The 18,206-nt window shown below is 45.7% G+C and overlaps 1 protein-coding gene across 1 annotated transcript in view; it reads right to left on the bottom strand.

The window, feature by feature from the left end:
* The window catches only part of LOC129701980 (dedicator of cytokinesis protein 11-like), a 221,125-nt gene that overhangs the window by 141,705 nt on the left and 61,214 nt on the right, over nucleotides 1-18,206 (bottom strand). Inside the window, 8 exon segments of the mRNA XM_055643437.1 lie at nucleotides 3,943-4,066; nucleotides 4,648-4,740; nucleotides 5,314-5,379; nucleotides 5,467-5,654; nucleotides 5,755-5,834; nucleotides 10,687-10,809; nucleotides 11,723-11,805; nucleotides 16,915-17,037. Coding sequence (XP_055499412.1) covers nucleotides 3,943-4,066; nucleotides 4,648-4,740; nucleotides 5,314-5,379; nucleotides 5,467-5,654; nucleotides 5,755-5,834; nucleotides 10,687-10,809; nucleotides 11,723-11,805; nucleotides 16,915-17,037 — 880 coding nt within the window.

The raw sequence follows: 18,206 nt of genomic DNA, 5'->3' as shown, positions 1-18,206 counted from the left end.
AATACAGAGAGTGTTTCCCAATTCATCCATTGCATTATATTAATTTAGTGTTGTGGAAACATGTAACAGCAGGTCTGTCTGTACATGACATTAGAGGCTGCACACATGTCTTTTGCCACTAGATGTGTCATTAATATTGAATGCTAATTGTAACATGGAATTAATTTCCAAAAAAGGTTCAGTGGAGAGATATCTATCTATCTATCTATCTATCTTTTTTCTATCTTTTTTTTTTTTTTTTTAAATATTTTTATTAGAAGTAGACATATAATAAAGTTTAGTTACATATTATAGTAAAAAGACTTTTCATATACATCAATCATACATTGTTAAAATTTTCAATTATCAATTACTTCTGCTTCTAGTATTTTTATTTTTTATAGAAAGAGAGAGAAAGAGAGGGTAGAAAGTTACAAATTTAAAAAAACAGAGAAACGGAAGAGGTGGAATGGGTTGTCTATAATACGTCAATGGAGATAGGTTCGTAGATTATAAAATATAGCTTTTCATCTAATCCTGAGTTCAAGTTTCAGTTGGGTCCTCGTGCTGTGCCAATCTATCCCTTCAGATAGTTAATGAATGGAGCCCAGATTTTATCGAAAAGATCTTGTTTGTCCATTAAGACAAGTCTAATTCTTTCTAAGTATAGGGTCTCCGACATTTCCATAATCCACATTTTAATTGTGGGGGTTGTAGGGCCTTTCCAAAATGTTAATATTAATTTTTTCCCGATTATTATACTGTAGTCGAGGAAATTTCTTTGGTTTATTGTGAGTGTTAAACTTTGTTCTGATATTCCAAGTATTATTAATTTTGTGTTTGGATCCAGTTTTGTATTAATAACTTCTGAAATTGTTTCAAAAATATCAGTCCAGAAATGTTTAAATTTTATACAGTTTGCAAACGTATGTGTTAAATTAGCCTCTAGATGTAGACATTTATCACAAATAGGAGAGATTTGTGGGAAGATTCTATTTAGTTTTATTTGAGAGTAGTGTAGTCTATGTAAGACCTTGAATTGTATTAAAGTATGTCTGGCATTTAATGAACATTGATGTATCTGTTGTAAACTTTCGTCCCACATATCTTTCGTTATAGGGTGACCTATTTCATTTTCCCATTTGTATCTATATGGTTCGGTCGGTGGTACCTCGTTGTTTAGGAGGGTGTTATAAATATAAGCTATTAGTTTTTCAATATTAGGATGCTTGTTCAAACATTCATCAAGGATTTCCTTGATTCCCTAGTCCTGTAGACTTGTGTATTAGATTTAACATAATCTCTAATTTGTAGATATCTGAAGAAATTATTTGAGTGCAGTCCATAATTCTGTTGTAACTCTTGAAATTAATTCTCCCAAGCATAGAAATGGGGAGTGTTTTCCAGTATTGAATATTCTTATGTAGTTTATTCAGTAAGGGTGGGAAATTTAGTTTAAATAAAGAGGTATATGTCTTAGTTACATAGATTCCTAAGTATTTAAATTTATCTTTGACTATTTTAAAAGGGCATTGTTGTATTGTATGTAAATTGAATTTTGTTATTGGCATGATTTCCCTTTTATTCCAATTAGTTCTATATCCCGAAAACTGACCAAATTGAGTTATTAGATTTAATAGGTTTGGAATACTAGTTTCTAACTTTGTAATATATATTAGTACATCATCTGCATATAAGGAGATTTTATTCCTTGTGTCTCTAGTATTGTATCCATATATTCCTGGATGGATTCTAACGCTTTCTGCTAGGGGTTCGATTGCAAGAGCAAATAATAGTGGGGATAATGAACATCCTTGTCTACAGCCTCTAGAGAGATTCAATTTAGTTGATAACATTTTGTTTGTTAATATTCTGGCTGTTGGATTAGAATATAACAATTTAACCCATGTACAGTACTTCTCCCCTAGTTGAAATTTTTCCATCACCGAAAATAAATATGGCCATTCTACCTGGTCAAATGCTTTTTCAGCATCTAACGAGATAATTGCTAGATCTGCATTAGGGATTCTATTGGAGTATATAATATTAAATAATCTTCTCAGATTATAAAATGAATAACGCTTTGGGATAAACCCTGTTTGGTCGGGATGTATTAATTTGCTGATCACTAAGTTCAATCTATTACATAGAATTTTAGTTAATATTTTCTGATCAGTATTTAAGAGGACTATGGCTCTGTATGAACCTGGGTCTTCAGGATCCTTGTCCGTTTTTGGTATGAGAATGATTGTAGATTCATTTAGAGTTTCTGGGAGTTTCTGTTGAGTATAAGCGTATTTGTACATTGTCTGTAGGCATGGGGAAAGCAAATCATAACATTTTTTAATAAAATTCAGAATTTAGACCATCGGGGCCCGCAGACTTTCCGTTTTTTAAAGATTTGATTGACTCTTCGATGTCTTTTATCGTAATTTCAGCCCCTAGTAATTCTCTCTCTGATCTAGACCCGCAAGTTTACAATTCTGTAAAAATGTTTCCATTCCCGTTGATTGTTCTGTTATTTTAGATGAATACAATTTTTGGTAGTATTGTAGAAATCTATCATTAATATCTTTAGGCAGTGTTAATGTTTCTCCCTTGTCTGTTCTAATTTTGTATATTGTTTTTTCCCCGTCCAATTTACGAAGTTGACGCGCTAATAGTTTTTGTGGTTTATCACCAAATTCAAAATTTAATTGTTTTGTATGTTGATAAAGTTTTATAACTTGGTCTGAATATATCTTGTTTAATTTATATTTCAGTACTGCAATTTTATTGTGTTTTATCGTGGATGGTGCTGCTGCATTTTCTGTGTCTAATTGCTTTATTTCCATTTCCAGTTTCTGTTGTTTGGCCCTATTCTCTTTATTAAAAAATGATTGGGAAGAAATTAATGCTCCTCGTACAAATGCTTTAAATGTTTCCCAAAGAAGGGAAGTAGAGATTTCAGGGCCTCAAAGGGCCTTCAGTTAGCCTCAAAAAACATTTTAATCTGTTTTACTAGGTATTCATTACATAACTTATCTTTTAAGATTTGGGGATTAAATCTCCATTGTGACTGTGTCTCTACCATTCCGTTTAGTTTGATCATAAATGTTAGTGGAGCGTGGTCTGAGATTATGATGTTATGATATTGCGAGTTATAGGTAAATGGGATAAGTTTTGAATCTACTAAAAAATAGTCTATCCTTGAGTAAATATTATGTACTCGTGAGTAAAATGAATATTCTCGGCCCGATGGATTTTCAATTCTCCAAACATCCTTAATATTAGTAGTATTAATGTATGAGTTTAAAAATTCACTTGATCGAGATTTGTTTTCTTTGAGTTGATGATCTATCCAAACAAGCATTCAATGTACAATTTAAATCTCCACCGATTATTAAGTTTTGTTGTGTACATTCCGGGATCTATCTATCTATCTATCTATCTATCTATCTGTCTGTCTGTCTGTCTGTCTGTCTGTCTGTCTGTCTGTCTATCTATCTATGAGATAGATAGAGAGATAGAGAGATAGAGAGAGAAAATAGGTGCAGGAGGAGGCCATTCATGGCTGATCGTCCCCTATCAATAACCCATGTCTACCTTCTCCCCATATCCCTTGACTCCACTAGCCCCTAGAGTCCTATCTAACTCTCTCTTAAATCCATCCAGTGACTTGGCCTATACTGCCCTCTGTGGCAGGGAATTCCATAAATTCACAACTCTCTGTGAATAGATAGATAGATTTTTTTTGATTAGTGTGGGTGTCAGTGGTTATGGGGAGAAGGCAGGAGAATGGGGTTAGGGGGGAGAGATAGATCAGCCGTGATTGAATGGCAGAGTAGACTTGATGGGCCGAATGGCCTAATTCTGCGCCTATCCTTTATGAAAAGTGTTCAACCAAGATGAGTGAAGACAGGACATGGATTGGATTGTAGGTCAGCATCAGTCTCGGTCGCTGGGGCGATGACCCACACTTACCCTGCGACTCCACAGCCTCCCGCTTCTTTGTCGTGCCCTTGCTGTTGATGTCACAGCTGACATGGTAGAAGGTGAACAAGAGGTGGTGCTTCTCGTGGAGATGAACAGGCAGCTCCACCTTGATCTACAAGGGCGTGGAAAGACCAGGTGAGGAGTGGTCCCATGTCAGGATTCACAGACACAGCCCACTTTGCAATAGACCTTACTTGACACGCTAGAGGCAGGTAACATGTTCCCTATGTTGGGGGAGTCCAGAACCAGGGTCCACAGTTTAAGAATAAAGGGTAAGCCATTTAGAACGGAGACGAGGAAACAATTTTTCTCCCAGAGATGTGAGTCTGTAAAATCATGGGGCAGAAATCCTGGGGGGGGGGGGGGGACAGGGGGAGAGGTGGGGGACAATCCCCCCCCCATGTTTTGTAATCCGGACTTTAGCAGCCGCTTTCTAAGGGCTGAATCGGCCCGTTCGCGGGGCCTTTCATCGCCCGGCGCGGCTTAAAATCAAACTGCTGCGTCGACGCGATCGAGGCTCCCGATGTTGAAGCCCCCGCCGGGCGATGGAAGACCCCATGAACCCACGCAGGTCACGGGAAGAACATACAAACTCCGTACAGACAGCACCCGTGGTCATGATTGAACCTGGGACTGGTGCCGTGAGGTAGTGATTCTAACGCTGTGCCACCGTGCCGCGATGTGGGGACTCACCTCGTTGTAAAACTCTGGACTCTGCTGATGATGCAATACCGTTGCACAGGTTCTGGTGGTGAATATTGGATCTCCCGGCTTCCCATAGATACACTGTGGACAGTTATAAACAGGTTCACATTCTCATTCTCAGCTCAATCTAGTTATTCCATCACTCTCAAAGCAACAGCAATTCCACAGTAACTGCATGAAAGCTGCACTGACGACATACGGTTTTTGCAATGATGTGTTATTGATATTAAATGGTAAAATGTTGCATTGGACATATGCTGAGAGTTTAGAAGGATGAGAGGGCATCTCATTGAAACATATAAGATTATTAAGGGCTTGGACATGCTAGAGGCAGGAAACATGTTCCCGATGTTGGGAGAGTCCAGAACCAGGGGCTACAGTTTAAGAATTCTCTGCCTCAGGTGGAGGCCGGTTCTCTGGATACTTTCAAGAGAGAGCTAGATAGGGCTCAAAGATAGCGGAGTCAGGGGATATGGGGAGAAGGCAGGAAATGAATATTGATTGGGGTTGATCAGCCATGATCACATTGAATGGCAGTGCTGGCTCGAAGGGCCGAATGGCCTCCTCCTGCACCTATTGTCACATAATCACCTGGGGGTTTTGATTGTACTGCCCTGTTCTGCATTGAATCACAAGATACACAGACTCTCTCACCTTCAATGGGGATGTCTTATCTGCATCAGAATCCCTCACCTCCACACAGACAGCAATGTTCCTTGCCTGAGGGCAGGGAGAGAGATATCAGTACAAGACATAGTCAGGGACTTGGTAAACGAAGGGTTCAGACATCGGCTTTGAAATAAATACCTTTGCAAAGGTTTTCTGGTTGTCATATTTCAGCTGAATGGGATAAACATACATGTGGTTCTTGAAGGTGGTGAAGGGATACATATACTTGGCGATGTCGGCGACAAACTCCTCAACTTCAAAGGTGACATGATCGCAGCCGGCTTCTGCAAAAGGCTTCACGGGAATGTAGGATGAAGTCACACAATCTGAATGAGACAAAGAAGATGTATTTCACTGCCCGCAGCGGCCACAGGTTTCCGACAGACGGCTGGCTCAGCAAGCTGGATAAAGAGATGAAATACTTACTGGGAATGTCGGGAGAAACAGGCTCGATGGTGACCTCAAAGTTTCCGGGAATCACCTGCAGCTTGGATATCTTCTCTGCCCTAAGTAGGAACATCAGGAGCAGATTGTAAACACACCACAAAATAATCAGAATCAATGAGTCCTTGTAGGATAATGGTTTGCAAAGCTGCAATTATTTCACATATCCCTTCCTCAGTAGACTGAGGAAATTCAACACGGCTTCAATGACTGCTACAAACCTCTACAGATGCTGCACAGAAGCAGGCTGCTGGGATGCATCATAGCTCGGCTTGGGAATAGTTCGAACCATGTATAAACATATAACAATTACAGCATGTAAACAGGCCATCTCGACCCTTCTAGTCCGTGCCGAACACGTATTCTCCCCTAGTCCCATACACCTGCGCTCAGACCATAACCCTCCATTCCTTTCCCGTCCATATAACTATCCAATTTATTTTTAAATGATAAAAACGAACCAGCCTCCACCACCTTCACTGGAAGCTCATTCCACACAGCTACCACTCTCTGAGTAAAGAAGTTCCCCCTCATGTTACCCCTAAACTTCTGACCCTTAATTCTCAAGTCATGTCCCCTTGTTTGAATCTTCCCTACTCTCAGTGGGAAAAGCTTGTCCACATCAACTCTGTCTATCCCTCTCATCATTTTAAAGACCTCTATCAAGTGCCCCCTTAACCTTCTGCGCTCCAAGGAATAAAGCCCTAACATGTTCAACCTTTCTCTGTAACTTAGTTGCTGAAACCCAGGCACCATTCTAGTAAATCTCCTCTGTACTCTCTCTATTTTGTTGACATCCTTCCTATAATTAGGCGACCAAAATTGTACACCATACTCCAGAATTGGCCTCACCAATGCCTTGTACAATTTTAACATTACATCCCAACTTCTATACTCAATGCTCTGATTTATAAAGGCCAGCACACCAAAAGCTTTCTTTACCACCCTATCTACATGAGATTCCACTTTCAGGGAACTGTGCACAGTTATTCCCAGATCCCTCTGTTCAACTGCATTATTCAATTCCCTACCATTTACTATGTACGTCCTATTTTGATTTGTCCTGCCAAGATGAAGCACCTCACACTTATCAGCATTAAACTCCATCTTTCAGCCCACTCTTCCAACTGGCATAAATCTCTCTGTAGACTTTGGAAATCTACTTCATTATCCACAACCCCACCTATCTTAGTACCATCTGCATACTTACTAATCCAATTTACCACACCATCATCAAGACCATTGATGTACATGGCAAACAACAGTGGACCCAACACAGATCCCTGTGGCACCCCACTAGTCACTGGCCTCCAACCTGACAAACAGCCATCCACCATTACTCTCTGGCATCTCCCATTCAGCCACTGTTGAATCCATCTTGCTACTCCACCATTAATACCCAACAATTGAACCTTCTTAACCAACCTTCCACGAGGAACCTTGTCAAAGGCCTTACTGAAGTCCATGTATACAACATCCACTGCTTTACCCTCATCAATTTCCCGAGTAACCTCTTCAAAAAATTCAAGAAGTTTAGTCAAACATAACCTTCCAGGCACAAATCCATGTTGACTGTTCCTAATCAGACCCTGTTTATCCAGATGCTTATATATATTATCTCTAAGTATCCTTTCCATTAATTTGCCCACCACTGACATCAAACTAACAGGTCTATAATTGCCAGGTTTACTCTTAGACCCCTTTTTAAACAATGGAACAACATGCGCAGTACGCCAATCCTCCAGCACTATTCCCGTTTCTAATGACATTTGACATATTTCTGTCATAGCCCCTGCTATTTCTACACTAACTTCCCTAAATGTCCTAGGGAATACCCTGTCTGGACCTGGGGACTTATCCACTTTTATATTTCTCAAAAGTGTCAGTACTTCCTCTTCTTTGAATCTTCTTTAGAAGCTCTGCCCAAGAACACAAGGAATGACATAGAGTTGAGGATCACACAGACCAGACTCCCCACCATTGACCCCATCGCCAACTTAATTGAAGGCATGTTTCTTCCCGGCTAATCCTTCTTCTTCCCACTCCAGATGGGCAGAAGGTGCAGAAGCTTGAAAGTGCGCACCACCAGACTCAGGAACAGCTTCTTCCCCCCTGTTATCCAAATCCAGTGTCTATCTGAGGATCCTATCTCCACCACCACCTTACAAAGTATGCAGACACCCTGTGTAAAAAAAACTTGCCCACTCTTAAAGATATGCCCTCTAGTCTTTGCAGGAAAAAGGTTCTGACTGTCTACCCTATCAGTGCCTCTCGAGGTTGATTATGGCAGAATCATTGAAATAACTGTATATCACTGTATGTCATGTGCGGGCAGAGCACCAAGGCAAATTCCTTGTATGTGAATACTTGGTCAATAAATGTATTCATTGATTCATTCATTCATGATCATAGACCATAGAACAGTTCAGCATAGGGACAGCTCCTTCAGCCCACAATGTCCATGTCGAACATGATGCCTAGTTAAACCAATCTGCCCGTGATCCATTTCCTTCTCTCAGGTCTGGCGGTGCTGGCTCGAAGGGCCGAATGGCCTACTCCTGCACCTATCATGTATTGTCTCCCCATCAGTAATCCCAGTGCTCCTGTTACTAACATCGCATACTTGTCAAGGATCAACATTCCTGGAAAGACCAGAGGGAACAAGGGAAACGTGCAGAAGTATCACAAAAATAGATATGTTGATAGAATGGAGCGGCTGGGCTTGTACACTCTGGAGTTTAGAAGGATGAGAGGGGATCTTATTGAAACATGTAAGATTGTTAAGGGTTTGGACATGCTAGAGGCAGGAAACATGTTCCCGATGTTGGGGGAGTCCAGAACCAGGGGCCACAGTTTAAGAATAAGGAGTAAGCCATTTAGAACGGAGATGAGGAAAAACTTTTTCTCACAGAGAGTTATGAGTGTGGAATTCTCTGCCTCAGAGGGCGGTGGAGGCCGGTTCTCTGGATACTTTCAAGAGAGAGCTAGATAGGGCTCTTAAAGATAGTGGAGTCAGGGGATATGGGGAGAAGGCAGGAACGGGGTTTCTCCTATCACTTCTGAACTTGGGAAAGAATGTTTCAGATATGAGGCTAAATTGGAGAGTCTGGAACGGGGTACTGATTGGGGATGATCAGCCATGATCACAATGAATGGCGGTGCTGGCTCGAAGGGCCGAATGGCCTCCTCCTGCACCTATTGTCTATTGTCTGTTTCCTTGTTGTATCCATGACTCAACATGCCATAAATATCAACCTCAATGAAAAGGCCTTCGAAGAGTTAACAAAACCTGTGGGGAGAAAGCAGATCAGGTTTTCACGGTCGATCTGAAGCCTGAGGTTTCGGAGGAGATTAGAGTTCAAGTAATTAGTGGCAAATGTTTGGATAAAAGGCGATTGAGCAATGGCAAGATGCCGATGAAAGAAAATGCAAAACACCAGCTGCAGGAAACTGCTCCAGGTCTCTCATCGCAGGGGGAAATATCACAGAGCACGGCAAGGGTTTAGAACATTCGAACGCAGAGAGGAATGGATAGTTAGCATGTGGTTGTGTCATTGTGGTTGGCCCAACGGCACGTGAAATGTGAGCATTCAAACCTGACATCATGTCTCCTTCTCTAACCCCCCCCCCCCCCCCCCCCCCCTTGGTCTGCCCCGGCAGGAAGTGTGGGAAAGTGGCGGAAATATTAACCAATTCATCTTACGTCAATAAGCTATTAGCTGCTTTATTCACAAAGGAATGAGGAGGGGGGGGGAATGACAGACCAGAGGGCAGGAGTTCAGGATAATTAGCACAAGGCTCACAGTAAGATTTAATTACATTTGCTTCACTGGATCAGTCTTGGATAAGGCTTTCAGCATTTACTGTGATCCAGACTCTCCAATTTAGCCTCATATCTGAAACATTCTTTCCCAAGTTCAGAAGTGATAGGAGAAGAATTAGGCCATTTGGCCCATCAAGCCTACTCCACTATTCAATCATGGCTGATTTCCCTCTTAACCCCCTTCTCCTGCCGTCTCCCCATAACCCCCGACACCCCAGCAAACATCCTGGTGAATTGAAGGCTCAGGAACAGCTTCTTCCCCTCTGTTATCAGGCTTCTGAACGGCCCTTCCATAAGCTAAGGTACTGTCTGATTCACCTCCACCCCATTGTGGACTTTGTCTGTGGAACTGATGCGCTACGATGCTGAGACTATATTCTACACTCTGTATCTTCCCCTTTGCTCCACCTATTGGACTTCAATTTGACATGGTTTACAAGGTTAATTCCCGGGATGGCGGGACTGTCATATGTTGAGAGAATGGAGAGTCTGGGCTTGTACACTCTGGAATTTAGAAGGATGAGAGGGGATCTTATTGAAACGTGTAAGATTATTGAGAGGTTGGACACGCTAGAGGCAGGTAACATGTTCCCGATGTTGGGGGAGTCCAGAACCAGGGGCCACAGTTTATGAATAAGGGGTAAGCCATTTAGAACAGAGATGAGGAAACACTTTTTCACCCAGAGAGTTGTGAGTCTGTGGAATTCTCTGACTCAGAGGGCGGTGGAGGCCGGTTCTCTGGATACTTTCAAGAGAGAACTAGATAGGGCTCTGAAAAATAGCGGAGTCAGGGGATATGGGGAGAAGGCAGGAACGGGGTACTGATTGGGGATGATCAGCCGTGATCACATTGAATGGCGTTGCTGGCCATTGGTATATCTGATCTGTTCGGACAGCATGTACAACAAGTTTATCACTGAACCACAGCACTTGTGACAAGAATAAACTTGAACCAAGGATACAAGGAACTGCAGATGCTGGAGTCTGGAGCAAAACACTAACTGCTGGGGAGACCCAGAGGATCAGGCAGCATCTGTGGAGAGAGGCGCTGGGGTTTTTTTCAACATAGCATAAAAACAAATGTTGCTCACTTTTTGAAGTCTGCCAGCATTTTGAGTAAGTCTTCAGTAGACAACTTGCTGCTATCTTGCTTGTAAAGTGGTGAGAACTTCCCACTTGTGTCCAAAGTGCCTTCAGAGTCTTTAAACACCGGTCTGGAAGGGGGAGAAAACACGATATTCATTATTTCAATCTAATTTAGAAAGGAATTTAATTTGAAGAAATGGAAGTATGTGACCCTGCAGGTTTTCAAAGTGAATTAAGAAGGACACAAAGTGTTGGAGTAACCCAGTGGGTCAGACAGCATCCCTGGGGAACATGGACCTTGATTAGTAAGGTTATGGGGAGAAGGCAGGAGAATGGGGTTGAGAGGGAAATGATTGAATGGCGGAGTAGACTCGATGGGCCGAATGGCCTAATTCTGCTCCTATGACGTATGAACTGTTGGGATTGGTGACATTTGGGGTTGGGACCCTTCCCCAGACTTGGCTGGGGGTGATTTGTGAAGTTTCAAAGATGTAAAAAGACGTTCTTAAACCCGTCTTTTCTTCTTTCTTAAAGGCAAATCTAATCTTGGAAACCTGAGGGGATACAGCACATGTACAATAGCTCTGACCAATCTCTACAGATGCTGCACATCTTGCCTTGATTTGTGATAGTCTGACTTGGCAACAGCTCTGAGTTATGGATGTGGCCCAGTCCATCACACAGACCAGACTCACCACCATGGACTTCACGCTGCCTCGGGAAGGCAGCCTACATACGCAAGGACCACTCACACCCCGGACATTGTCCCTCTTCCTTTGGCCAGAAGCTACAAAGGCTTGACAACACCTTGCAGCAGAAGTGGGATCTGTATGCGTTCAAGAGAGAGCTAGATAGGGCTCTTAAAGATAGCGGAGTCAGGGGATATGGGGAGAAGGCAGGAAAGGGGTACTGATTGGGGATGATCAGCCGTGATCACATTGAATGGCGGTGCTGGCTCGAAGGGCCGAATGGTCTACTCCTGCACCTGTGGTCTATTGTCTTTCAGTCGTGGGTTGGTGAGGGTCTCTGTGAACCACTGACCTTGCAGCCCAAGCGAAGGCCATCCTGTACCCGCCCAGCCTGCTGCAGATCTGCTTTGCAGCTTTCAGGACCTTCTGCACTGTCTGGAGATAGAGAGCAAAGTGTTAGAGCAAAGGTGGCCGATATATTCATATTTAGTATTATCTGATCTGTTCGGTTATCATGTATAACAAAGCTTTTCACTGTACCTCGGTACACAATAAGCCCAGCCAGGTGCAGTCTGGTGGCTCTGATCACCACTAGTTGATGTGTCCATGTGCATGTCTCTTGTCCCTCTACCCCCCCTCTCCCATCAGGCAAGAGGTAAAGAGTGTGAACACGCACACCTCCAGATTCAGGGACAGTTTCTTCCCAGCTGTTATCAGGTATCTGAACCATCCTACCACAACCAGAGAGCGGTCCCAAGCTATCATCTACCTCATTGGATACCCTTGGACTAACTTTAATCAGACTTCATCCTGCACTAAATGTTATTTTTTCAGAATAAGGGGTAAGCCATTTAGAACGGAGACGAGGAAACATTTTTTCTCACAGAGTTGTGAGTCTGTGGAATTCTCTGCCTCAGAGGGCGGTGGAGGCCGGTTCTCTGGATACTTTCAAGAGAGAGCTAGATAGGGCTCTTAAAGATAGTGGAGTCAGGGGATATGGGGAGAAGGCAGGAACGGGATACTGATTGGGGATGATCAGCCATGATCACATTGAATGGCGGTGTTGGCTCGAAGGGCCGAATGGCCTACTCTTTATCCTACATCTGTACAATGGTGAGCTCGATTGTAATCACGTATAGACTTTCTACTGACTGGATGGCATGCACCAAAAAACGTTTCACTGTAGCTCGATACACGTGACAATAAACTAAACTAAACCTGATGTTGGCCTCATCAAGGGGACATAAGGCCCTCATTCACCAATGAACAGCCCGTCTCTGTGCTGCATGTTATGGGCAGAAAGGTCAGCAGTGTTACATCTTCAAACGTCACGGCAATGAAGCAACAAAATTATACATGCAGCAACTTTACAGTCAGGTTAACTCAGAATGGAACAATGATGAGAACTATATTCTGCACCCTGTATCCTTTGCTCTACCTATGGTGCTCGAGTTTGACGATTGTATTTATGTGTAGTATACCTGATCTGTTCGCCCCGATCTCTGTGGATTGTCACCTTGTTGTGGTGGAGAAGCTTGTGTGGTCCTGAGATCCTGAGAGCGCTGCCGTCTGGTAGGGCCACCCATGGCGGTAAGGTCAAGGGGGAGGTCTCTGACATAGAGCCAATCCAACCAAGACCTCAACGGTGCTCTGGCTTCCTCCCACACTCCAAAGCCACACAGGTTTGTAGGTTAAGTTCCCTCTATAAATGATGTCTAGTGCGTGTAGGATAATGCTAGTATACGGGGTGATCGCTGGTCGGCGTGGACACGGTGGCCAAGGGGGATGTTTCTGCGCTGGATCTCTAAACAAAATCAAAGCCCAAAGACCAAAGGCACCCTGACAGTCAGAACCTTATCCCCAGGATGGAAATATCAAAGACTAGAGGGCATAGCTTTAAAGAGAGAGGGGCAAAGTTTAACGACAACTAGACCAAGTGGGACACGTTGGTTGATGTCCCCTCAACGCGCGTTTGCGGGGGTGCGGCCTGTTGGCGTCACATACACTGACCATCCCCCACACACACACACTGACCCCCCCCTCTTGGTGTTATATTAATATTATTCATTCACTCCTTTAACCCCATCCCCCGCCCTATCCACTCACACATAGCCCCCAACTCACAGGCACGTCTAGAGAGGGAGAGAGAGGGGGGGGGGGGGTAGAGAGAGAGAGGCAGAGAGAGAGAAAGGCAGAGGCAGAGAGAGAGGGACAGAGACAGAGAGAGAAGGGCAAAGAGAGAGAGAAGGGCAGAGAGAGAGAGGGAGAGAGGGGCAGAGACAGAGAGGGAGGGCGGAGAGGGGGGGGGGAGGGGGTTGAGAGGAGGGGGACAGAGGGGGTGAGGGGTGGGGGGGGAGTAGTTTTTTTTACATAGCTGATGGTGAGTGCATTTCAGAGGCATTTAGATGGGCACATGGATATGCAGGGTATGGAGGGATACAGGTTATATACAGGCAGATTAGCAGTGATCCTGACCATGTCCAGTACAGACATTATGGGGCTGAAGGGCCTGGTGTATGTTTCTATGAATGAGCATGATTGTGATTCACACAGATAAACATCAATGTTTTATTGCCCAGTGCTGACAATAAAGATGGTGTAACTGAACTGGATGTTTGGAACCATATGCGTTAGTTTGCTCATCAAACCGAGGCATAATAATGTATAAATATGTTCCGGACATACTGTAACCGCAGATGTCAAACCTTCAATCAAGGAACAAAGTCAACTCTATACTTTTCATACAACATTTCCTTCTTTGTAACATAGATCTTCTGAAGCATCTCAACTCGTGAGTTAACAGTGCGTGCGTTAACAGGCCCTTCGGCACACTGGGTCCACGCCGACCAGCGATCCCAGCACACTAACACTATCCTACACACTAGGGGCAATTTACATTAACACCAAGCCAGTTAGCCTATAGACCTGGACATTATTGGAGTGTGGGAGGAAACTGGAGCTCCTGGAGAAAACCTAAGCAGGTCATGGGGGAGCACGCAAACTCCACACAGACAGCACCCGTACTGAGGATCACACCCGGGTCTGTGGTGCTGTAACGCAGCAACTCAACTGCTGGGCTACTGTGCCTCCCTGGCAGTGTCCTGGCAGTGGGACTCAGACTATTATCTACTGTAAACTGTTAAATGCAGCCTCACCCCACAGGCAAACTCACAGTTTAAGAATAAGGAGTAAGCCATTTAGAATGGAGACGAGGAAACACTTTTTCTCACAGAGAGTGGTGAGTCTGTGGAATTCTCTACCTCAGAGGGCGGTGGAGGCTGTTCCTCTGGATGCTTTTAAGAGAGAGCTAGAACATAGAAACATAGAAATTAGGTGCAGGAGTAGGCCATTCAGCCCTTCGAGCCTGCACCGCCATTCAATATGATCCTGGCTGATCATCCAAATCAGTATCCCGTACCTGCCTTCTCTCCATACCCCCTGATCCCCTTAGCCACAAGGGCCACATCTAACTCCCTCTTAAATATAGCCAATGCACTGGCCTCGACTTCCCTCTGTGGCAGAGAGTTCCAGAGATTGGACCATACTCTCTGTGTGGGCAAGACAGTTCTTCGCATCTCGGTTTTAATGGATTTCCCCCTTATCCATAAGCTGTGACCCCCTTGTCCTGGACTTCCCCAACATCGGGAGCAAAAATGCATTTCCTGCATCTAGCCTGTCCAACCCAATGAAGAATTTTGTAAGCTAGATACTGGGACTCTTAAAGATAGTGGACTGTCAGGGGGGGATGTGGGGACTAGGCTGTCCACAACAGGGTACTGATTGGGGATGATCATATTGAATGGCCGTGCTGGCTCGAAGGGCCGAATGGCCTACTGCTGCACCTGGTGTCTGTTGTCTAAATCTGTAGCAACACTCGAAGTCTGCTTCACCACTGCTCCACCCCACTGGGACTGTCCACCCCACTGGGACTGTCCACACTACTGGGACTGTCCACACTACTGGGACTGTCCACCCCACTGGGACTGTCCACACTACTGGGACTGTCCACCCCACTGGGACTGTCCACCCCACTGGGACTGTCCACCCCACTGGGACTGTCCACCCCACTGGGACTGTCCACACCACTGGGACTGTCCACACCACTGGGACTGTCCACACCACTGGGACTGTCCACACCACTGGGACTGGGACTGTCCACACCCACTGGGACTGTCCACCCCACTGGGACTGTCCACCCCACTGGGACTGTCCACCCCACTGGGACTGTCCACACCACTGGGACTGTCCACACCCACTGGGACTGTCCACACCACTGTCCACACCACTGGGACTGTCCACCCCACTGGGACTGTCCACCCCACTGGGACTGTCCACACTACTGGGACTGTCCACACCACTGGGACTGTCCACACTACTGGGACTGTCCACACCACTGGGACTGTCCACTCCACTGGGACTGTCCACACTACTGGGACTGTCCACACCACTGGGACTGTCCACCCCACTGGGACTGTCCACACCACTGGGACTGTCCACCCCACTGGGACTGTCCACCCCACTGGGACTGTCCACACCACTGTCCACACCACTGACTGTCCACACCACTGGTCCACACTACTGGGTTTCGGACATTGTGAGAAGCCAGCAAAGGAATTACTGGGCCCCCGACAGGGAGATCTTTGCACCTTCATTGGTCAACGGGGGAGGTGCTGGAAGACAGGAGGGTGGCTACTGTTGTGATTTTATTTAAGAAGGGCAACCAGGACAAGGCAGGGAACTACAGGACGGTGAGCCCGATGTCCGTGGTGGGAAATTTACTGGAGAGGATACCAAGGGACTTGATCTATCTGCATCTGTAAAGGCAAGGACTGCTGGGGCCTTAAGGGGTTGGACAGGCTAGATGCAGGAAAATTGTTCCCGATGTTGGGGAAGTCCAGAACAAGGGGTCACAGTTTAAGGATAAGGGGAAAATCTTTTAGGACCGAGATGAGAAAAACATTTTTCACTGTGAATCTGTGGAATTCTCTGCCACAGAAGGTAGTTGAGGCCACAGTTCATTGGCTATATCTAAGAGGGAGTTAGATGTGGCCCTTGTGGCTAAAGGGATCAGGGGGTATGGAGAGAAGGCAGGGATGGGATACTGAGTTGGATTATCAGCCGTGATCATATTGAATGGCGGTGCAGGCTCGAAGGGCCGAATGGCCTACTCCTGCACCTATTTTCTATGTCTATGTTTCTGGTCAGCATGGTTTGGGTAATCGAACTTCATGAACAAGCCGAGTATTTTGAAGAAGGACATCTCCTTAAACATTCCCTCCTGCACCTTGTACTTAGGCCCTCTAGTGACGGACATTTCACCCTGGAAAATAATGTTCTGACTGTCTACCCCGTCTATGCTTCTCATAATTTTATATATTTCCATTAAGTTTCCCCTCAATCTCCGACGTTCCAGAGAAAACAATCCGAGTCGATCCAATCGCTGCCTGTGGCTGTGATCCAGGTGGCTGTGAGGATGTAGAAGGGAGCACATTATAATGAGGGGCCCCTACATGTGGGGCCCAGAGCCTGAGACCATGGACATACCTTGCTGGTGTCAGAACCTTTAATGTACGGTTCGACACACTGCGCGATCCCGCCCTGTAGCACCTTCTCCACACGGGCCACCAGGTAGATATCTGGGTGTGGGGCAGTGACGGAGAATAATCCCTGTGGTAAACACACACACACACACACACAGTGGTCACACAACGGCCAGCACAGATCCCACCCAGTATACAGTTCATTCATCTTCATTATGCACAAGATAGTGCCCCATGACAAACTGGTTCAGGACACCTGTGGCCAGCCCAGGACAAATGGCCAGGACAATTGGCCAATCACCAGGACAATGGCCATCAAACAGGCAATCCAGCCCTCGTCCACTGATTCATTCAGGTTCATTGCCCATACACAGGGCAACGTGAGAACCTGCTTCAGGAGGTCCCTGCCCTGAGATGTTGGAGATCACCTGGGACCACCATTCACCCTCGTTGTGTCAGGGACCCCCTGTCTCGCAGTATTGGCCCTCCACAGTGTCTGAGACCCCCTGATTTGGGGTACAGATCCTCACAGTGTCCGGGTCTCCCTGAGACGGGGAGTTGGACCCCCACTTGTTTTGGGTGAGAGACCCTCGTTTGTCAGAGCCCCAGTGTTGGGGTATCAGACCCTCCGTGCATCAGAGACCCCCTGATTTGGAATCATGGCCCCCCCCCCCCTCACTATTGGTTAGCCCCTGTTTAGGGTAACAAACCCTCACTGTGTTGTAGACCCCCGGTGATAGGGAGTGAGACTCGGAGACCCCAGTGTTGGGGTAATAGGACCCTTGGTGTGTCAGACGTCAACCTCCCCCTCCCCCCACTCATGGTGGGATATTGGACCCTCAAGAGACCCCATGTTGGGGCATCACTCACTGCATCAGAGACCCCCTGTGTGGGATATCAGACCCTCAGAGATACCCGTGCAGTGGTATCAAACAGTCACTGTCAGAGAGACCCCCCCCCCCCCATCCTGGGGTATCAACCCCCACTCTATCAGAGACCCCACAGCATGTACTGGTATATCTGACCCCACAGCATCAGAGACCCCCGTGTTGGAGTATTGAACCCCACTGTATCCAAGACCCCCCCCCCCCCCATCATGCCATGGACCCCACAGTATCAGAGCCCCCCTGTGTCGGTGTGTGGACCCCACAGTATCAGAGCCCCCCTGTGTCGGTGTGTGGGACCCCACAGTATCAGAGCCCCCCTGTGTCGGTGTGTGGACCCCACAGTATCAGAGCCCCCCTGTGTCGGTGTGTGGACCCCACAGTATCAGAGCCCCCCTGTGTCGGTGTGTGG

The sequence above is a fragment of the Leucoraja erinacea genome, chromosome 12, assembly GCF_028641065.1.
Source record: "Leucoraja erinacea ecotype New England chromosome 12, Leri_hhj_1, whole genome shotgun sequence".
NCBI lineage: Eukaryota > Metazoa > Chordata > Chondrichthyes > Rajiformes > Rajidae > Leucoraja > Leucoraja erinaceus.
The sequence above is the reverse complement of the archived record's forward strand: the minus strand, read 5'-3'. Positions and strand labels throughout refer to the sequence as shown.